The sequence below is a fragment of the Xiphophorus hellerii genome, chromosome 20 (genome assembly GCF_003331165.1).
Source record: "Xiphophorus hellerii strain 12219 chromosome 20, Xiphophorus_hellerii-4.1, whole genome shotgun sequence".
Lineage (NCBI taxonomy): Eukaryota > Metazoa > Chordata > Actinopteri > Cyprinodontiformes > Poeciliidae > Xiphophorus > Xiphophorus hellerii.
The window spans coordinates 25,064,850-25,079,917 of record NC_045691.1 but is presented as its reverse complement, the minus strand read 5'-3'; the positions used below and the strand labels follow the sequence as shown (position 1 = coordinate 25,079,917).

The following is a 15,068-nucleotide window of genomic DNA, read 5'->3' as shown; positions in this document are numbered from 1 at the left end:
CTTTTAATTTCTATGTACAACGGCCCAGATACGCTGTTGTGCACAGGAGACGCTGTCCGGCCAAAGGGACTCCGCCTGCTGCAGTTGTTTGGTGCTGGCATCAGTAAAACTTAACTTTTCTTACATTGATTGTTTGCTACTTTGACACTTTCATGCCACAGAGATCAGAGTCTCAATGTTGCTTCCATGTCGCGTTTTCTCCTTCCTAGAAAAATCTTCCGTTCTTCCTGGTGTCTCACATTTTAACGTGACTATGAAAAACAGAGAATTCTGGGAAGTAGTGTTTATAAAATCTTAGACTTTTTTTTTCTCTCTCTCTCTCTCTCTCTTTTTTTTTTTTTTTTTTTACAATAAAAACGTGCAAGAACAACTCTGCTCCGGTTATTAATGGAATCCTTTAATTCAAGCCAAACATCTAGAAGAGGAAAGCGGTTTTCTCCGCTCCAAAGACTCCTCACGTTAAGACTAAAAACAACTAAAGCTGTGACGGATGCTTCTTGTTTTTCTGCGGAGCGTGGAGATTTCGGCAGGCTGCACATTCCTCGCATGCCCACATTTCGCGTGAGCAGAGGAGGACGAGGGAGGAGTTAGCTTCGTGTAAACTCGGGCATATACTGTATGTCCGGCTTTCCAAACACATTTCCCCTGGAGCGGCGACGAGGCGAGAAGAGGACGGAGGAACGCCACCTGACCACACGGGGAAAGTCTCTCGTGTTGGATCGCAAGGAAGGCGCGGTGAGTGGACTCATGATTACTCTTGAGTTACTTTGTTCCTGTTTTGCTAAAAGGGGACGCGTGGTTCAATCTGGATTCATGCCTTCCGCACTTAGAAATGTGTTCATTTGTAGCAGATTAACTTGTACGTTTGCAACCTTTTGCCACAGGAAATGTGGTCAAACAGCCTTGCTGTCTCTCTGTGTGTGTTTTATTTTTTACTGAAGCTATAATTTAAACATTATATCAAGGTTGATTGTCAAAAAGGAATGATTAGTTTAATAATAATAATAAAAAGATACCAGTTATGTTCTGCATTTTAGTACGTTGAGAAGAAAGCCCGAGTAAAAAGGTCACAGTCTCAGTTTTGTGCCTTTGGGTGACACAGCTCTTAACCCCCAGCCAGTTGCCATGCGACTCCAACTCTAAATCAAAAGGGATTACCTCAGCTCCCTCAGCTACAACAGAGCTTTCACAGCTGCATTATTACTCCTTTTTCTCCCTCTCTCTCTGCTGCTCTCCTCACTGCTTTTCCAAAGAACGAGTTGCGTTTAAGATTCAAGCTGTGCTCTCTTCTCCTCTCTCGTTTTCTTCTTTTCCCTCCCTGCTTCATCTGTGCACAGGCTGTAGATAAGCAGCTCCTAAGTGTGGGAAAGCAGCTGTTTGTTTGAGTATTGCAGCTTATTTAAGATACTTTCTTCACAGTGATGTATATGTATTTTGTGTGTGTGTGTGTGTGTTCAGACTGGATGTGGCAGCAGGAGCAGCTCCTGTATTGTACCCTGCACAGTAAACACCCATCTCATTATCTAAACACAAAGGGACAGGTAGGGCGACGGGAGACGCGAGAGTCCCTTGATCTTTCTTCTTGCAGATTTCTTCATTCATCACCGTCTCTTTCAGTATTGCATCACTGCACGCTGCAACTGCACAATTTTCTTTCTTTTCTCTTGTTTTTCTCGCAGGATGTGGCTGACTCTCCTCTACGGCTGCGCCGGCGGGGCCGCTCTGCTGTACGCACTCTACAGATGGGTGATCCCGTCCGTCGTGCAGTACCACGCGGGTCTCGCGCTCGTTTGGCACGACACCATCGTGGAGGGATTGCTGAACGCCCTGACCCAGACCACGCGTCCTCAGGTGTGCCTTTGCTAGACGCTCGCCGAACACGATAAATGAACGAAACCTACATCGAAGGCGTAAGAGTGTTAGGGAGACCTTTTTTTTTTTTTTACTACTTCATTAAACTCTCCAAATTACCTGGTTTGTTTTTGTCTCAGCAGTGAAACGCAACGCCTTGCAAAAAATATTCACATTCTTTGGAAGTTAAGTGGAAGGAAAGCAGCATCTGAATGAACGTGTTGGCCATTCTTTGTGAAACTGCTCGGGTTCAGTGAGATTGTTTGGAACAATTTTCAAGTCTTCCACAGATCCTTAAACGGAGTTGGGTTTTAACCGGAAGATGAACTTCTCACCCCGTCTTGAGTGTTTTGCAGCTTCAGAGAGCTTTTCCTTTCAGGACTGCTTTGTGCGTAACTCCATCCATCTTCCTGTCAACACTTACGTTGATGTGTGGTGTTGATTTCCAGCATTTCACTTGTGGAAAAATGTGCTGTTATTTTAAACATTTTTCTCATCTCACCAGAGCATTTTCTTTGAGGTGTTTACAGTGCGTCTTGCAGGACTTTGTGGCAAACTGCAAATTCCTGTGGCTTCCTTTTAGCAGTGGGACGCTTGCATAGAGGCCATATTTGTATAGTGGAAAGCTAATATTTGCTGATTGTGCTACTGACCTCAGCAGCTCATCATGAGTTACCATCTTGGCCATGTCCTAATATATTCTCAGTTGTACCAGTTTCTGTCATACCCAGTTTCGCAGGATGGCCTGAACAGGGCTAGTTATGAATTAAAGGGGCAGTAGTGTGTAAATGTGACTTTTTTGAGCTTTACATCGCGTTACAATGCTATTCCCCCATCAAAAACGTACCCGGAGTGTTTCTTTCAGCCTTTCATGCATGTTTGAGAAATCCTTCAATCTCCCGTGGCAGACGTTCGGGTTTGTTGAAACTCTTGGGGCAACTGAGTGTTCCCGAGCTTCTGCTCAACGGAGCGATAATCCTTCCACGACTCGGCTCCTTCAAACTAGCAGCAGCAACTGGCACGCACCTGGTGGAACTGTGCATTCGCTGAGCTCATTATATGAACTGTTTCTCAGTGCAGTTGTCTGACGAACGTTTGCCTTCAGCGCGTCAACATTGCCTCACCAAATGTTTGCAGAGTTTCGGAAAGAGCAGGAGCTTCTTAAAGAGACAGAGGTCCAATTTCAAAGCGTCACACTGCAAAGTCACATTTCTTTGAAGTCATTCAAGTTTCATAACAACTGGATGTAACGACGTTACTTGATCGTGCTATAAATTGATATTTTGTGGCTGGAAAATGCATAATACTGCCCCTTTAATACATTTTACTTTGTAACTTGGCTGTAAATGTCTCCACAACTTGATTTTTGGGACGGCCCCTGGTTTTCAAGATGCTGTTTGCTCACTAACGTTCTTTTAAAAACATCTGGATTGACACTGAGTTTAAATCTCACACAAATGGACTCTAGTTCTTTTGAAGGCAATTGGTTGGACTGAATTTTATTTGGTGGCATCAGAGTGGCTGACCTTCAGTGCTCCCTTCTTAAGATGCACCGTGTTCCTGTGGCCTCATAAGTGCCCCGTGCTTTCTGTTGGTCTGAAATGTGAATAACTTTTTCGAGGCACACCACAGATCGTCATGGCAACATGATGCATGTAATTGATGTTGGTCTTTTGGAGGCTGCAAAAAAATATCTCTGCCTCTTCATTCGGGTTCCCTCTCTTGTTGAGAGTGAACTTGTAGGAAAAGATACGAGGGAAGCTAAAAACTCTTTCAAACCCCTCGTGTTTGAGATGATCCGTTCCGTTAAGGTGGCTGACCCGCGGCAGGACAGATGCATGCTGGGACTCCCTCCTGTCAGCTAAGAAAACAATTCTTGGGCTCAGCAAAACCGCGGAGATCTGCTGACCTCAGCGGATTCGTCGTCTGAGCCTTCTTAAGGCTCACAACTTGGCATTAACTGCGTGAAACCTTACTCCCAACGCAGCGAGCCTCAGCGACCCGGGCTCGACCGATGTTTGTGTAAGTGCTGTGAATCATATTAAAATAAAAACGCCCCTGCCTCTGAAGATAACATGAAACCCTTCCTGCAAGAACAGAGACGCCTTCCAAAACGTTTCCAAAGACTCGGTTCCTCGTTCTCGCTCCTCCCGCATCTTTACGCCGTCCACTCACAGCCGCTGAATGTAGATTCTGCTACGTCAGTGCTTCTCAATTCCAGTCCTCAGGCCCCCCTGCTCTGCATGTTTTAGATGTGCCTCTTTTCCAGAACAGCTGATTCAAATGATTGCATGACCATCAAGTGCTGCAGAAGCCTGTTAATCACCCATAGATTCAATCCAGGTGTGTAACAGAAGGGAAATACCTGAAACATGCAGGGCAGGGGGGCCTGAGGACTGGAATTGAGAAGAACTGAGCTACGTTGACGTGTCAGCGTGTCGCCACGAACGGAATCAGAGAACGGCTCAGGCTTTGTGGGGCATTTCGCAAGTCTGGGCTTGTTGAAATATTTTTCTAGTTTGCACACAGGTAGGCCTGTCGCGATAAACGATAAATCGATTAATCGTACGATAAATTAAAACTATCGACGTAATTTTAATTATCGGCATTATCGTCTCTTCCGGCCTTTTTCTCTTTCTGTTAATGACACTGAATGAAAAAAGGCTCAACTCCAGTGCTCTCCACTGACTCCTCCCTTCCTCATTTCCTTAGTGTAAAGCCCAGCGCGCACTATACGATCTTAGAACTGTCGGCCGATTGTCGGCCCATTTTCAAAACCTGACAGACCACACATTAGCCGACAGAAATCCTAGGTATAACGGTTCGATCGGGTTCGTTCCTGCCGTGTGGTGTCCAACAATGGGCACAAAATAATGGTTACAAGTTCAGTGAACTAATTTTAAAACCAGACATTAATTAATGCTTTACTACAATCTACCTGCAATGCATGTGGCTAGTGTCAGCGTAAAGTCCTGACTGAATGAAAATCATTATAAACTATTTACGCCACGTTAACGAAGAACAGCTGAAAAGTTACCGGGTTTATCAACTGCGGTAGCAATTTCGCTCCAACTCCTCCTCTTGTCATTTCTATATTCTTTGCATGTTGAATAAACATTAATGTTGTTTCCACGAATCATCTCCAATGTCCGCTGGACTTCGTGTTGCGCCGTGTCAGCTGTTTGGGATTCCCCGACGTAATTTCCCCTCAGAAAACACGGAGAAGAATCCGCACTTTCTGATTGGCTACCTGTCACATTCAACAGGCTGCGTTAAGATCCCAGTCGGGAAAAACCCCTGATTTAGAACGAGGATCTACGGTAACACACAACACAATCTTAGAAAGACCAACGTTTTAAGATTGTTGTAAGGGGAAAAATAGGAGCAAAAAATCATGTAGTGTGAATTATTGCATCAGGTAGTCGATGTGCCCATCTTCTCTATTTAAATCTAATTATTACTGAAGGGCAACATAATATACAGACTTCATAATCTGCAGTCTTTTGGTTGAATGCAGTATTTATTTCCACTTTTACTTTATGTTGTTTAGTTTTTTTTTTCAAGTGCGTTTTTTGTTAATGGAGACTGAGAATCCATTTTATTTTTGTTTTTGGTTGTTTTGTTTATTTTGTTTATCATTTCCAGTGTTAAATATTCTTTTGAAAATAAAGTGTATCTATCTTTGGCAAGAAATCGCATGGATTATTATGTCATTTCCATTAAATCAGTGTAAAAAGGTCTTCAAACAATATTATCGTTTATCGCAATAATTTTTGAGACAATTAATCGCTCAGCAAAATTTGCTATCGTGACAGGCCTACACACAGGAGAAGTGAATGCAACCGGCTGAAAACGATCGCACAGGCAAACACGGCTCCCTAAAAATTAGAACCTGGAGAAAAGTCGGCATGGATACTTGGAGAAAAGAAAGACGATTTTAATCAAATGTAGAGTAACCAACGACCAGAGCAATTGGTTGTCGTGATGTTTGTTTCTTCTTCAACCTTTATTTAACCAGAAAAAAACCCCCCAATGTTTTCATGATTTTACCTTAATTGTAACTGATTATCTTATAAAAGCTTTTTTACTTTCCTGTCGGAGATCTTTGATCTCGAGGAAGTTTTCTTTTTTTTTTTCCCCGGTTAAATAAAATTTGAAGAAGAAGAAGAATTCAGTAATAAATAAAATTTGCTCTCGTCTTTTAAAAGCTTACAGTCCCATTTTAATTTCACGCGAGCACAAACTGACGACAACAACTCTAAAACACAGCTGCTTAGTTAAATCTAACTCCTGCGGAATAGATTTGCAATTATTTTTAAAGTAATATAAGGTGTTTTTTTTAAGCGTTCATGCTTCCTAGAAACTGGTATCGAATAGACTAAATGATGTGGCAACCAGTTGCTTGACACGTTGCTCCTGTGCTCAGTTGTCCTCGGAGCCAAAAAGAAATTCAAGAAATTGACTGCAACTTCAGCTCACTGGGAAACCTTTTCGCCTTCAGGAGGAGGAAAGGTTCATTAAATGTGATGAAAAATAATAAAATAGTTTGTTTTTTACTCACTGGGAGGTTATTGACAGAACTGAAAGTGATCCTGGTGGGTTTTTTTGTTTTGTTTGCTCCCTGCAGCGAATGTTGGCTGCAGTGCAGAAGAACGCCACTAGAGGGGACCCTCGCAGCGTGGTGAAAGCCATCGATCAGTTCTGCAGACAGAAGGAGTGGGCTATGAATGTGGGAGATGAGAAAGGTGACGACTTTTTATTTATTTATTTATTTTTTAAAGTCCATAACTCTGCTCTTTTATGAGGGGAAAAAAAAAACTTCCCTTCCAGTACGTTTTGATTCGTCCTTCGACCCCCAGGGTGCATCCTAGACTCCGTGGTGACTGAAGTGAACCCGGCGACGGTGCTGGAGCTGGGAACCTACTGCGGCTACTCCACCGTGCGCATCGCCAGCCTGCTGCCGCCTGACGCCAAGCTCATCACCCTGGAGTTCAACCCACACAACGCCGCCATAGCTCGCCAGGTGATCGCTTGGGCAGGATTGGGAGACAAGGTAAAAGCCCGACATCTAAAGCAAACTACGAGAACAGGGGGAGAGGAGGAACAAAAAAAATCCACTTCTGGGTCATGAAGCCGAGTGTTTTCTTCCCTCTAGATCCAGTTAGTGGAAGGGGCATCTGGTGACTGGATCCCCAAAATGAAGGAGAAGTTTGGGATAGAAACGTTTGATTTGGTTTTCTTGGATCACTGGAAAGATCGCTACCTTCCCGACACAAAGCTGATGGAGGTGCGTCTGTTGTAACACACTTCAGCTTGGATTGAACTCTCCCCTGTTCATTCTGCCATGACACAGTTTTCGTTTTTTAAAACAGGAGTGCGGTCTCCTCAGGAAAGGCAGCATCCTATTGGCAGATAACGTCATCTCCCCAGGAACGCCCGACTACCTGGAGTACATTCGCAACAGCCCCCGGTATAAAAGCCAGTACTTCAGATCTCACCTGGAGTACACCAAAGCGGAAGATGGTTTGGAGAAATCGGTTTTCTTAGGGTAGATCTTCAGCAGAAGAGCCTCAAACTCACATTTCAGAATCATCCAGAGAACAAGAAATCCCGTCTCTTTTTCTAATGTAACGAAGACATCAACTTGAAAATAAAAGTAACATGAAATACAAATGTAACGTTGCGTTCTTTATTATGCTATTGCTCCTGCTGTGACGTTTTCACATATTGTCGTGTCTTAATTGCAGTTTTCATTGTATGTTTGTTGGGATTTTTTTTTTTAACATGACAGAACAATAATTTTTTTCCACGAGCCATTTGGGAACTAAGAAAGATGTTGCCTTAGAAAATAACAAAAGGGAGATTTTTTTTATGTCAATATGCAAAATACTTCATTAGCAGAGAACTGATAGTTTTCACATGGAGGGGGCAGCATCATGTTGCGCTGGTGGTGGGGGGGGGTTGGTTCTTTTTCATCAAATCTGCTTAAAGTTCATTCAGAGCAATTTGATATGAATTCTCTGAATTGCCAAACCTTTCAAAAATCCTATTTGTAAATCATTTTAAAAAGCGTCTTATTTATCTTCCTCGTTTATCTCTCACGCTGCATGGAGCGTTGGTCTCCTGGGCCGGTAGGGCTGTAGCCCAGGGCGCCACGTTTTACTGTTTTTTTGGGGGCGAAGGGGCTGATTTTGTAATGGTTTTTTTTTTTCTTTTACAAACTTTGTACTTTATATAAAACTTATAGGCCTGTATGAAGTGTGGTGGTTTTAATATTGTAATTAAAAAAAAAATCTATACTCAAATATTCACAAATTCTGAAGTTAAGCTACATGTGTTTGGGACCAAGCCATCTCACATGGGACCGGTATGTATCGGCCCACCTGTTAATGTACTGCAGTTTGCATGAGTAAAATGCTTCTTCTTTGTTTGTTTGTTTGTTTGTTTGGGTAGGGCACCAGAACTGACACTCATCTTGCCAAATCCGGCCCTGGGTCAGTGAAACATGTAGACGTTTCTAATTGTAACTTGTCAAAATGTAAAAAAAGAAAGAAAAGAAAAATCAACTGGGTCTGAACATTTTTGCGAGCCTGAACACTTGATCCTGTAAGTTGTGTTCGTATCTGTCCAGTGCGGCGATCCTTTAGCCGAGCTCCTAGTGGACAGATGAGCTGCGAACTGATCTGGGAGCTGCTTTTTTTTCAGAGCATCAACTCAAATCAATCTGAAACCTAATCCAGCTACGTTCTGTAGCGCACAAACCTGTTCTGTGCTCTGATATTCTCTGTCTGGGTGTGTGTGCGTGGGTGTGTGTGTGTATGTGTGTGTGTGTGAGACAGTTTTGCAGCTTGCAGACTCTTGTTTTCAGTTTATGATACCTTATCAGACATGTCTGACGCTAATTGCTACCGTTTTGTTGAATGTTGTCAGATATTTGGTTGAAAATCGGTCAAATACATGTAGGCTTGTTCAAATGATTGATTAAATGAAGTATATAAACTACTTGAACTCAGTATTTCGGTTCATATTTTAGTAAAATTAAACAAATTATTGTTTCACTAGCTGGTTGGGCTTTCTTTAGACAGGATACACCCCCTCACACACACACACAGTAAAGGGAAAAGTTGACTCACCAGTTGATGGCATTATTTCCGATCAGTAATCCGAGACATTCCCAAAGCACAATGCTGCCCTCTGCTGAGTAAAACTGGAACTGTCCGAGCCAAGGCTTCTGAAAATGGCATCTGGCTTTTGCGCGGCTGCTATAAAATTCAATGAGGCACTAAGGAGACTTTATAGCCTGTGCCAACTTGAAGTGGAGCTCTCCAGCAGAAACACCAGCGAAGTGATACTTGCATTTCTGTGATGTTTTGATTATTGGTTAAAATTTTCTATCCAGTGTGTATTAATATTTTGGACCAGGCTCACTGACTCAGTTTGCTTTAAACTTCATTGTTGCTTCTGATGTTTCTCATCTTCCTTTTGAGTTTACCCACCAGTCAAGCCCAGTGATACTGCAGAGATAAAAGCAGGTACTGGTACTTTAGAGCGGTCCTCCTGCTGGGAAAGGAAATCAGCATCTCTGTAAAGCTGGTCAGCAGAGGGCAGCTTGAGGTGCTTCTCATTATCCTGGTAGCTGAATTTGGACCTGATGGGACAAAGCTGACCTACCTCAGCAGATGACATGGCTCCCTAAATACACACTGACCATGGAAACTGTATATTTTACTTAAAGAACCACATTTAATGGCATGTTTACTATCCAGTAATATGGGAAAACAGGAGCATGTAGTCAAATATCCACGCCCCTTACAACAACTAAAGGATGTCAAGTGTTTAGTTAGATTTTAGAATTTATGTTTAGTTCCTGTTTTGTTTTGTTAACATGTACTTTTTATCTATCGATTGGATATATTATGCGTTAACTATTAAGTGGTGAATTTGTGAAATCTAGGTTTGTGTTTCTTCCTCATGCATAGAAATGAGGGGAAAAAAAGTTTGTTCGTTCATCTAGAAGGCCTTTACTCTTCCTCTAAATGTTTGGACGTTGATCTCCAAATGAAAAGAAAAAAAAATATTTCACCTGAAAACAAAACTTTGGACAACTGAGCAGTGAACTAAGACGTTTTTCCGACATTATCTCTGTTTCAGGAGCAGATGTGAAAGTTGCAGCTCGGTTCCTGGGCATGTCTGTCTTTTGTTGTTTGAAACTCTGACTCCCGCCGCCGTCCTCACCTCGTGAATCTAAACTTCATACTACAACTGGAGTTGTTCCTGTGGCTTTGACACCTTTGTCCAACACACTGTCATTCAGAAATAACCACATCCTATCCTTCCTGTAGAGGGTGTCAGTGACTCTCATCATCTCCATGATTTTCTAGGCCATACGTCTACATACATTGTGACACTTCTTTATTAAATATCTTGCTCTCTCTTTTCTGGGGAAGCTGAATTTTAGGTCATCATTTGCCGTAATAAACAAAAAAAGGTCATCAATTGCCAGATGAGATTTGAATCCAGATTCATTTAGCTGTGAGACATCAATGCTAACCACTGAACACACTGCATGTTAGCATTTAAAGGGGCAGTATTATGGGTCTTCCAGGCACATAGTGCCATTTCATAGCACAATCCAGTAACTATGTCACTTTCAGTTGTTATGACAATGCTGTATGTACCAAACATAACTTAAAATAAATTTGACTTAGTACTTTTACGGCTTGAGATTGGGCCTCTATTAAAAACTCCTGCTCTTCTGAGACTCCGCCTTCAGGAAGTCAACACATCGCTCCTCTATTAACCCTTTAACAGCATTTTTTACCAGCGTTTTTTGACAGCGTAGCAGTAAGAAGTAGTTTGTATAATGAGCTCAGCAGATGCACAGTTCTCCCAGGTGTTTGTTTAAATGATTAGGGCTCCTCAGGGTAATTGGGAATTAAATTTCTGCAATATGATGGCAAAAGTTGTTTCTTAGTGGTGGGCTTGGGAATATTTTGAACCCCAGAAAACACGCTGCGAGGACAAAGTATCCATCAGCAGTGATAAAATGTCCTAAAAATGTAACACTTTCCTGCACAAATTGCAAATTTGACAAACTAACTGTGTCCAAAAGCATGCAAATGTTTCAGTGTCTTTTGTGCACTGAGCAGCAGCCAGGCTGCAGATGAGGATTTCATCAACATACTGAAACGGTGCAGCACCATCACACAGGGTGAGAGAGTCTAAACTGTTTTTCAGTGCAGCCTTAGAGATTGTAAAACTCTCGAAAAAAAACAACTTTGACATCAGGTAGAGTTTGGGACAAAACAGTATTTGGATGTATACAGTTGGAGCTTGAGTTTGAATTGAAATCACGGCCTGGAAGTCTTGAACAAAACACCATTCGGTTGGCTGAGCTGGACCTCTAAGGAGTGTGCACAAAAAGAAGTTTCACATGTAGCAATAATGCCACAAGCTTTAACAGAATGTCCTGTATTGCTTATTTTTGGAAGGATCACAAATGATTCACAGTCTTATCAGCCCTACGTGTTGATAGCCTCGAGGATCCAGCCAGGACTGTGTTCAAGAGGAACAGTTCAGCAGGAGCTTTAAAGTCTGAGGTTAGTCCTACAGTTCTATAATATGTAAAACATTATTGTCAGGTCAGAGGTCGGAGGAGTCCAGCCAGTCATTGTCACACATAGTTTAACAAAAAAACAACAACACCCACGTCCATTGAAGACCAGTTCGATGGCGCCGTAAGGGACACAACGTAAGTCTGGGACATTAAACAAAGACAGCTGGGCAGGAGACAGACAGACAGACAAAAAGGGCAGCAGCTGGTGCTGTCCAAAAAACTCACAGTTCAGAGTGAATTCAAAAAGTCGTACCGCCCGATAAGCGTTCAGACCTCCGCCCGTCCCCAGCTCAATCCCCGAAGCGTCATTGTCAATACGAAACAGATCTATCTGACCCCAGAGTGACATTTTACGTCGTTGAGGATGAGATCAGATGACATTTGTGGAAGGCTGCCTGAAAATGTTCATCATGCGAACGACTGGAGCAGATCCTGAACCTTTGTGTCTGATTCCAGGTTTAATTGTACGGTTACGGTCGCACGAGGTCACAGTTGAACGACGCAGTGTGTTAGCTGCTACAAGTTCCTGATAGACCACAAATTTATTTACTTGTTTATTTATTTTTACTTGCATAGGCAACATTTAATAAAGTTAATCAAACATTGGCATATATTCCAACCCTCTCAATGTCCAGTCCCTCGTCATTTACTGCTTTTGTCGTTTGAAACACAGTTGAAACAAACGTCGCTCAAGTACTCCTTTATGATTAACTTGAGATTTTGTGTGATAAACCAACACACACTTGTTACACAATATGAATCTGAAAAGTGTGGCTACTCTGTGTATTCATTTCCTTGTCCACGACGCGATTGTTCTCTATTTTACGATGGCGTCTTACATAATGTTAAAATAAAAATAATCTAAGAAAATGATTTGAGTTGCATTTACTTCATGCCGAACACTGCGACGGCTAACGATGCAGGAGATGAGCAGGGATGCAGGAATGATCAATTGGCCACACCTAATTGATTTCATTTGAGTTAACATGCGCTGAGTCAGCTCTCCTCTTTCCACGTCTTCACCTGCGTCACCCTGCGACTAAAAGCTCCCTATCGCGAGGCGATTCGGTGCACCTGGAAAAATAATTAGCTTGAGACGCACAGCTCGACCTCTGGAGTTGCCTGATGCGAGTGATGTGTGTGGGTGTGTGTGGGCGTGGGTGTGGGTGTGTGTGTGTGTGTGTGACGGAAGAATGATCTCACCCCTCTCTGCTGACATGCTCAGGCACAGTTTAGATGTAAGGACGCTGGATTCAGGGAATCAGTATAAACAAAGATTCACTGATCTGTAACAAAATCAGCTTTTCCTGACATAAACTGACCCCGTGTTTTTTTTTTTCTTTCTTTCTGTGTTTCTGTGTGCATGAGTGAGAGCAAACAGTTGTTGCTAGGTAAAGATGGATTATACAGCCGATGCGCTGCGAACCTGTTTGTACACGACCAGATGACTACAGGTAATGACTAACAACTCACTCTATAGAGACGCCACACCTCATTAAAATGAAAACTGGAGTGTCCTTTACCACTGCAGCAGTACTAGTGTTGTGCTCCATTGTTACGGGTTGATGCTGTTCCTTTGCTGTGCTGTGTGGCTGTTGAGGCCTCTGTGGTTTCAAGGAGGGTGAACAAACACAGCCGTCTCTCCAATCAAGCCGTGGTCTATGGATCACTGCACTCATTTAAAACCGCTGACACACTGTTTCTATCAGTAAGCAGCCTGAGCTTGGCGTTATTGTTTCCACGAATAACTGAAATTGTCGCAGTTTGACGAGATAGCTAAATGAGAGTTCATACTGCGTAGTAATATCCTTTTATGAAAAGAAAAAGCTGTTCAATAGACTTATTACACTGGTTAACAGCTAAACAATTGTCTGGGATTTCTCAACTGTCTTAGGGTCATTTTGATGTTCTGAATTCAAAAATCTCACCGGTTTTGCTCAATCAGGTCAACTTTCTGAACTACGGATGCAACATGAGCATCAAAATGCACGACTTGTTCTCACGTCTGGATCGGTTTCCTGAGAATCTGGATCAGTGAGTGACGAGCAGGAGGAGAGACTCCATCCGGACAGAAAAGAGACGGAGAATTTAGCACAATGAAGGCGAAATGGTGAATTTACATGCACTTACCCTTATCAGTGTTTATTATTCAATCTACAGAAATCCAAGTTTGTAACATTTAATTAATACACTCAGTTAGAAATTTTTTTTTTTTCTCCTAAAACTTTTTTTAATGACAAATATTAACGGAAATTAGCTGATTATGTCACAAAAATGTCATCAATTTAGTCAGAAGATCGGATTTCTCTAAATCAAATTAGAATAAAAACTTTACCCGATTGACAAAAATGGATGTCATTGTTGGATTCATCAGTGCGAAATAGTCCTAATTAGGTAGGAAAAAACATAAGACAACATCCAAAAGATTTTTTTCTTTTGTAACCCAGTGTTATTTATCTCATTAATCCGGCTATTGGGATCATTTTCCGATCGGTAAAATTAGTATGAAACTTTTAAGATTATGGTATAACACAGAAAAACTTTATTTCGGCTCGCAAAAGTTTCCATCCTCCTGAAACTTGCAACCACCAAGTTTGATGCTTTTTTTTTTTTTTTCTTTTAGGATTTTGCATAATTTCATCAAGTGATTTAAAAAAAAGTCTGTTGGAACAAGGTGCCCTGATCAGATTTAAACCAAAAATTGAAACAAAAAAGATCATTTTTGCTCCACCGCAAAAGTAACAATAGATGCCAGGAAAGATAAGACCAAAATGTTAGCCTACTTGCTATGTGTGGCATGATATGTGAACCGCAGGAGCGCCATGAACAGATTATCTGCATGGAGAAAAATGGTGGCTGGTGACTGTATCCTGCTGTGGAGATGCTGTTCTTCAGGAGGGACCAGGAATCTGATCAGAGGTGATGGGCAAACAAAGTACAAGGCAAAGTAACAAGAGAAAAACAGTTGGATTGCTAAAAACATGAGAAGGAGGCAAATATTTACTTTGTAGCAGGACAATGCAGGGCTATGATGGCAGGGCTTAAATCAGAATTGAGAATCAATGGGGGTAAAACTGTTTATCAGGGTTTTTTAAGCTGCAGTCTGCATGTCAGAAAAGGTCTGGGTTCGAAAGAGCAACATTTTCTGGACAGTGACCAGGCTATTAGCCTGCTCGCTCCTTTTTCTGTTTGCTTCTTTGTGTTTGACTCTCACTTCCTCTGGCTGGGAATGCTTGAATTCATTTCACGGCATTTATCTTTAAAGGCTGCATGTGCTTCATCCTAAAGCATTTTAGGATGAAGCACATCCTAAAATGCTTTAGGATGAAGCATCAGCAATGTTTTGCTGATGTTTTTCATCAGCAAAACATTGCTGATGAAAACATCAGCAATGTTTTCATTTAAATACGTTCATATGGCTTGGTTGTGTCATATTCAAGTCATAAACATTTTTTTGTTTGTTTTTGCTGTTTTGTTCTCCCTTCTTGTCATATTAAACCTCCCTGGACATGCAGCTCAGGTTACAGACCTCACTACCAGAAGCCATTTATTACCACGATTTCAACCCTGCACTTAAGTTGGCTCTTATGTTCCCTCTCTG

At 42.0% G+C, this 15,068-nt stretch overlaps 1 protein-coding gene across 2 annotated transcripts; it reads left to right on the top strand.

The window, feature by feature from the left end:
• The first annotated feature begins 377 nt into the window (after nucleotides 1-377).
• On the top strand, nucleotides 378-8,859 carry comtb (catechol-O-methyltransferase b). 2 transcript variants are annotated; one of them, XM_032548925.1, is made up of 7 exons: nucleotides 378-735; nucleotides 1,459-1,541; nucleotides 1,680-1,851; nucleotides 6,479-6,596; nucleotides 6,711-6,904; nucleotides 7,007-7,138; nucleotides 7,224-8,859. In XM_032548925.1, the coding sequence occupies exons 3-7, from the start codon at nucleotides 1,681-1,683 to the stop codon at nucleotides 7,401-7,403; spliced, it is 795 nt and encodes a 264-aa protein (XP_032404816.1). In that variant the 5' UTR covers nucleotides 378-735; nucleotides 1,459-1,541; nucleotide 1,680; the 3' UTR covers nucleotides 7,404-8,859. The 2 variants fall into 2 exon arrangements, with proteins under 2 accessions (XP_032404816.1, XP_032404814.1); XM_032548923.1 differs by lacking the exon at nucleotides 1,459-1,541 and having other exon boundaries at nucleotides 382-735.
• Nucleotides 8,860-15,068: the final 6,209 nt, after the last annotated feature.

Coding starts and splice junctions, on each gene's coding strand:
- comtb (XM_032548925.1), top strand. CDS start 1,681: ATGTGGCTGACTCTCCTCTACGGCTGCGCCGGCGGGGCCGCTCTGCTG. Junction 6,597..6,710: donor GAATGTGGGAGATGAGAAAG/GTGACGACTTTT, acceptor TTCGACCCCCAG/GGTGCATCCTAGACTCCGTG. Junction 6,905..7,006: donor GGGCAGGATTGGGAGACAAG/GTAAAAGCCCGA, acceptor TCTTCCCTCTAG/ATCCAGTTAGTGGAAGGGGC.